At 65.4% G+C, this 6,400-nt stretch overlaps 1 protein-coding gene across 5 annotated transcripts in view; it reads left to right on the top strand.

Annotated features, from left to right (window-relative positions):
• Positions 1–6,400, top strand: part of AGAP1 (ArfGAP with GTPase domain, ankyrin repeat and PH domain 1) — a 540,592-nt gene that overhangs the window by 480,088 nt on the left and 54,104 nt on the right. For all 5 annotated transcript variants that reach the window (XM_056820098.1, XM_056820097.1, XM_056820096.1 and 2 more), the window contains one exon: positions 3,291–3,445. In XM_056820098.1, coding sequence (XP_056676076.1) covers positions 3,291–3,445 — 155 coding nt within the window. The remainder of the gene's footprint in view (positions 1–3,290; positions 3,446–6,400) is intronic.

Genomic DNA, 6,400 nt, shown 5'->3' with positions numbered 1-6,400 from the left:
AGCCCGGACTTGTGTAATGAGGAGGGATTCCTGGTGAAATCGGTTTGATGGCTGAGTTGCTTGGCCCCGAGGACGCAGAATGAGCCCCACGGGGCCTTGTCTGCATAGAAACTGGACACAATTAGTGTAATATCCGGTGTTATTAATGTAGTTTGGGGTAATTGGGCAGGTTGATTTCGACAGGTTCATGGTGCTAAAATACTATTATGGGGGGACCTTTCCATGAATAACCGTTCAACATGGAAAACTGTTTAAATCCCTGGGAGCCCAATCACAGCGTTATTAAGCCACAAGGAACACTCGGCGAGACCACGCGTGGTCTCGTTTGGGGTCGGGAGATCGGGGGGGGGGGGGGGCGGGGAGGGGAGCGTGTTGGGGTGACTTCCCAGCGCGGGGGGCCACCGGGGGGAGAAGCCAGGCCTTCCCTGGAGAGCAAACGAAGCCTCGGACTGCCTGCTCGGGGCGAAGCGAGCTTCCTCGAGGAAAGCCCCAGTCCAGAGCCTCTCCCCGTTGGGCCCTCCGGGACCTTTCGGGGCCCAGCCAGCGTCCGCCCCAGCAGTCCCTGCGCCCCAGACGTTTCCTGAGACGGCGGGCGGACAGCAGGGGAGCCGCGCCGCGCCCTCGCCCACGCCAGCCCGGTCGCAAGCCGTGGCCCCTAAGCCCACGTCTCCTCCCTGGAGCGCCCGGTCCAGGCCCGAGAGTGCGGACGCCGAGGTGGTGCAGGCGGCCCGCCAGGACACGGCTTTGATGTCAGGCTGAAACGCCTTCGTCTTAGCGTCGCTGCTGCGTATGGGTGCCGAGGCAGAAGAGCGGGAAGTGGGTTTAGGGACTCGCCCAGGGTCACCCCGCTAGGACGTGCCTGTGGCCGGATTGGAACCCGGGACCTCCTGTCTCCGTCCACTGAGCTACCCAGCTTCCCCTCCCCAAGCATTTTTAAAGGACCTACTATGTGCCTGGCGGTGCCCTAACTGCTAGAGCGACAACCCCTGCCCTCTCACCCTTGAATGCAGCTTTACGTCAAGGAGCCAGAAAAACCCGAGTTCAAATCCAGCCTCCAACATGGACCAGCTGGGTGACCCTGGACAAGTCACTTACCCCTATTTGTGTGTTTCCTCACCCGCAAAATGAGCTGGAGAAGGAAATGACAAGCAAGTCCGGTATCTTCACCAAGAAAACCCCAAACCGTTTCATGAAGACGAAACATCGCCAGCCGCCCTCTGATCCTCAGTTTCCCCTTCTGTAAAACAGAGCCACTAGGCGCCCTCCCAGCTCCCGAGGAGGGACCCCCTCGGCCACGACCGGCCTGTGTGCAGCCTGTGAGGCGGCTCGAGGGGAACCCTTGGCAGAAAGAAGGGAAAGAAGCAGTGGACGAAGGCAGGCAGGAAGAGGGAGAAGCCTCAGTTTCCCCCGAGTGTGTTCCCCGCCTCGGAGAGGCCGCTGGCTCTGCACAGCCGGAGCCCGGAGCAGGGACGGCCCCTGCGGCGGCCTCTCCGTGGCGAGCGAGAGGAGACGAGGGCGAGACAGAGAACGAGAGCGCGCCGACTGCGTGTGGATCTGGCTCGGAAAGGCACGGGTGCGAATACCGGGCTTGTGGCCCTGAGCCTACTGCAAGGGACCCGGGACGGCGCTCTGGCCCAGGTCGAGAGGCCCCTCCTCGCCCCGTCTGGGTTTGCTTGGCAGGGACGGGGACCCGGTGGGGAGAGGGAGGCCGACTGGAGCCGGTGCCTCGTCCAGGGCGACTCGGGCAGCGGGATCGGAGCCTGGGGAGGCCAGCCAGGAGGGGGAGGCAGGGACGTAATCGGCGTCTCAGGCGGACCTTCCTGATGGAGCTATTGGGAAATGCGTTCTATCCGTAGAGACCACTTCTGAGCCTCGGTTTCCTCTCGTCTGTAAAATGGGGTCTTGTCAAGATGGCCAGGCTGGCATTCTCAACCTTCATCTCCAGCATTTCCCATCGCCCTGACTTTGCCCCGGCTGCCCCCTTGCCTGGCAGGCTCTCCCTCCTGACCTTCCCTCTTGGAATCCCCGACTTCCCTCACGACGTGCCCCAAGCAGCAGCCTTTCCGGACGCCCCTCCGTTCCGCAGGGGGCCGCAGGGGCCGGGGTTCTGGCGCTGGTTTGGCGCCTTCTCTCCTGCTCCTTGAATTGGCCTGGAGGGATCCGGGGTCTCTCCGGCGCCCAGCGAGCCCCAGGAAGGAGGCTCTTGTGGACTCCTAACTGCGGGTGCAAACGGTAAAGTCCCACCACTGCGAGGCGACCATGACTTAACGAGCTGTCTAGAGCTCCGCGTGGGGCTCTGTCGTGATGACATTGGGGCAGCTCAGCCTCCGGGGCTCCCCGGTCTGTCCTCCCTCGGCCTTCAGGGGCTCCCCGGTCTGTCCTCCCTCAGCCTCCGGGGCTCCCCGGTCTGTCCTCCCTCGGCCTTCAGGGGCTCCCCCAGTCTGTCCTCCCTCGGCCTTCAGGGGCTCCCCAGTCTGTCCTCCCTCGGCCTTCAGGGGCTCCCCGGTCTGTCCTCCCTCGGCCTTCAGGGGCTCCCCCAGTCTGTCTGTCCTCCCTTGGCCTTCAGGGGCTCCCCCAGTCTGTCCTCCCTCGGCCTTCAGGGGCTCCCCAGTCTGTCCTCCCTCGGCCTTCAGGGGCTCCCCGGTCTGTCCTCCCTCGGCCTTCAGGGGCTCCCCCAGTCTGTCCTCCCTCGGCCTTCAGGGGCTCCCCGGTCTGTCCTCCCTCGGCCTTCAGGGGCTCCCCCAGTCTGTCTGTCCTCCCTTGGCCTTCAGGGGCTCCCCCAGTCTGTCTGTCCGCCGCTGGCCGCCCTTTGGCATTATGGGGCCGTGTTAGAGCTGCAGGCCAAGAACCTGAGGTTGGGAAGGGCAGAGGGGAGGCAGCGAAGGGCAAGAGGGCCCGGGCGCCAGCCATGGCCACACCACCAGAACCAGAACGAGGGCTCGAAGGGGGGGAGCAGCTGAAATAGCAGCCACGAGAATAGATCTTTCACTGTTTACAGGCCCAGGTGGGGGACCCCCCCCCCCCGCAGGCCCACAGATAAAGAAAGGCCGGGCGCGCTGAGCGCTCTCCTCCGCTGCCGGCCATCCCAGAGGGCCTCGGGTGTGCCTCCCCGGGGGGGGGGGGGCAGAGGTGTGAGCGCCCAGCGGGCTGCCATGAAGCACCGCCCTGTGGCAGGAGCTCAGCACACTCAGGAAAGCGGCTGCTCACACGCTGCTCATGCGCTCTTCACGCGCGCCTCACGCGCTCCACCTGTGCCTCACGTGCGCCTCACGCACTGCTCTGTGTTTCAGAACAAGAGGAGAACTTCGAGTTCATCATTGTGTCCCTGACCGGCCAGACGTGGCACTTCGAAGCCGCCGCCTACGAGGAGCGCGACGCCTGGGTGCAGGCCATCGAGAGTCAGATCCTGGCCAGCCTGCAGTCCTGCGAGAGCAGCAAGAACAAGGTAAGCGCCGCCGCAGGGACACCGAGTCCCGGTAAGCCTGGAGAGCGTCTCCGGGCGTCCCGGGGCTCCGCACACACGGCGGGCCCTGCTGTGGGATGGTTTCCATTTCCAATATTCCCATCCAAAGAAGGCCAGGCTGAGGCGTAGGGCACCCCCTTGCCTGCGTCTCGTCTCAGCCTCAGGCCTCGGGGGCTCTCGCCGCCCAGTCCCTGCCTCTGGAGGGCTCCGAGTCACCCCTTTCCGTGTAGCCTGCAGTCTCGGGGGGCCCTGGAGCGGCAGGCCCTGCGCCACACAGTAGGTCCCTATGCCTAGGGGCCGTCCTCCTCCTAAGTGCACCAGGACTCGCTCGCTCCACCCACCGCAGGGACAGCCGTCGTGCTCGAACTCATTTAGAAACAGGGAGGAAGCCTCCCGGGCTTCTCATTGCCCGATTCCTGAATCGATGATCTGAGCCAGGAGCTGCTGCATTCAGTCACTCAGCAGACACGTATTGAGGAGCAGCACTGCGGGACTTGGGATGGAGAGCAGGCCTGGAGATGGGGTCCTGGGTCAAATCTGGCCTCAGATGCTTCCTAGAAGGGTGAGCCCGGGGTAAGTCTCCCCCTGACCGCCCTTCTGCCTTAGAGCCAACGGCCAGCACGGATTCCAAGAAGGAAGGGGGAGAGGCTTTACAAAAGGAAGGAAGCCACCGCAGCAGCAGCTCTGTGCGAGGCACAGGCAAAGCCTTGTCCAGGAAGAAGCCTGTGGCCAAAGGACTGGCCAAAGGACTGGCCAAAGGACATCTTCGCTCCTTTAAAGACGTCAATAGCTCTTTGGGTCAGCAGAGCTCCCTTCTCTAGGTGAGATTCTTCTTCCAAGCCTTTGTCCCCCAGAGAGAGGCGCCCAGCCCCCCGCTGGACCTCGGCCAGCTCCTTGGATGCAGGCCTCTTCCCCGCCTGGAAACTCACATCATGGATCTCACTTGTCGGTGTCTCCTCCGGGTCTCGTCTGGGTCTCTTCCGGGTCTCCTCCGGTCTCCTCCGGGTCTCGTCCGGGTCTCCTCCGGTCTCGTCTGGGTCTCGACTGAGTCTGGTCCAGGTCTCCTCCGGGTCTCCTCCGGTCTCGTCTGGGTCTCGACCGAGTCTGGTCCGGGTCTCCTCCGGGTCTCGTCCGGGTCTCCTCCGGTCTCGTCTGGGTCTCGACCGAGTCTGGTCCGGGTCTCCTCCGGGTCTCATCTGGGTCTCCTCCGGGTCTCATCTGGGTCTCTTCCGGGTCTCCTCCGGTCTCCTCCGGGTCTCCTCTGGGTCTCCTCCGGTCTCCTCCGGGTCTCCTCCTGTCTCCTCCGGGTCTCCTCCGGTCTCCTCCGGGTCTCCTCCGGGTCTCCACCGGGTCTGGTCCGGGTCTCCACCGGGTCTGGTCCGGGTCTCCTCCGGGTCTCCACCGGGTCTGGTCCGGGTCTCCTCCGGGTCTGGTCCGGGTCTCCTCCGGGTCTCCTCTGGGTCTCCTCCGGGTCTGGTCCGGGTCTGGTCCGGGTCTCCTCCGGGTCTCCTCCTGTCTCCTCCGGGTCTCCTCCGGTCTCCTCCGGTCTCCTCCGGGTCTGGTCCGGGTCTCCTCCGGGTCTCCTCCGGGTCTCCTCCGGGTCTGGTCCGGGTCTCCTCCGGGTCTGGTCCGGGTCTCCACCGGGTCTGGTCCGGGTCTCCTCCGGGTCTCCACCGGGTCTGGTCCGGGTCTCCTCCGGGTCTGGTCCGGGTCTCCTCCGGGTCTCCTCCGGGTCTAGTCCGGGTCTCCTCCGGGTCTCCTCCGGGTCTGGTCCGGGTCTCCTCCGGTCTCCTCCGGGTCTAGTCCGGGTCTCCTCCGGGTCTCCACTGGGTCTGGTCCAGGTCTCCTCCGGGTCTCCTCCGGGTCTCCTCCGGGTCTCGTCTGGGTCTCCTCCGGTCTCCTCCGGGTCTGGTCCGGGTCTGGTCCGGGTCATGTCCGGGTCTCCTCCGAACTCGTCTGGGTCTCGACCCATTTTCCCGGGGCCTCATCCTGGCTTTACTAAAGCAATCCACAAGCAGCCAGGGGCAGACCTGGCGGCTGGCTTTGTCGCGGGGGGAGGCGGGGGGTCTCCTTTACGGCCAGAGCCCGGCAACGAGGGTCCCGGGTCATTGGCCTCTTCTAAGCCGCTTTCCTCCCTGCCCGCATGTGTGTGCGACCGGCCTTTCCCGAGTCACGACGCCCGCACGCGGGCCAGGCACGCCCCACTTTCCACGCTTCGGGGGGCATGAACGGATCCGGGTTCGGGGGTCCGTTTGGACTTGGCTTCGATCGTGGACTTCCCTCGTCTGCGGCCCGTGGTGAAGGCTCGGCCGGCCTCCGCGTGCCCCTCTGCGGCCTGGGGCGGCGCTCGGCCGTGCTCGTGGACGGCGCTGGACTCAGGGAGCCGCTTCTCCGCGCGCCGCAGCGCCGGTTCCGCCCGAGCCTTCGAGGCCCTGCTGCTGGCGAGCAGCATCGGCGTCTGCTTTGGTTGGGCCACCTCCGGGGGGCGCTTTCCCGCCCGAACCGCCCGAGGGCAGCCGCAGAGTCCCCGCAGAACACGAGCGGAGGCTGGTGGCTCGGTCCGGCGGAGAGAAGGCTGGCCCGGGAGGCCAAATGCCAGCGTCGGGGGGACCCGGAGGGACCCTGTTTTAAAACCTTTACCTTCGGCCTCAGCATCGGCACTGAGGATCGGCTCCGAGGCAGAAGAGCAGTGAAGTGACTCGGCCAGAGTGGAGCCCAGGAGCCCCGTCGCCAGGGCTGGCTCTCTGTCGGGCTTCTGGACGGACTTCAAAGGTTTCCTTACCTGTGAAGCGAGGGATGGGAGGGCGGACGGCCCGTTCTTAGGTGTCTGTCGGCGTCCGAGAGGCAGCCGTGGTCCTCCCCCCCCCCAGCTCCTGCCCGGAAGCCCAGCCCTGAAGTGACTCGGGCCTGTGGTCGGGGCGGAGACCTCCCCCACGA

This window comes from Monodelphis domestica, chromosome 2, assembly GCF_027887165.1.
Source record: "Monodelphis domestica isolate mMonDom1 chromosome 2, mMonDom1.pri, whole genome shotgun sequence".
In the NCBI taxonomy this organism is placed as follows: Eukaryota; Metazoa; Chordata; class Mammalia; order Didelphimorphia; family Didelphidae; genus Monodelphis; species Monodelphis domestica.
The sequence above is the reverse complement of the archived record's forward strand: the minus strand, read 5'-3'. Positions and strand labels throughout refer to the sequence as shown.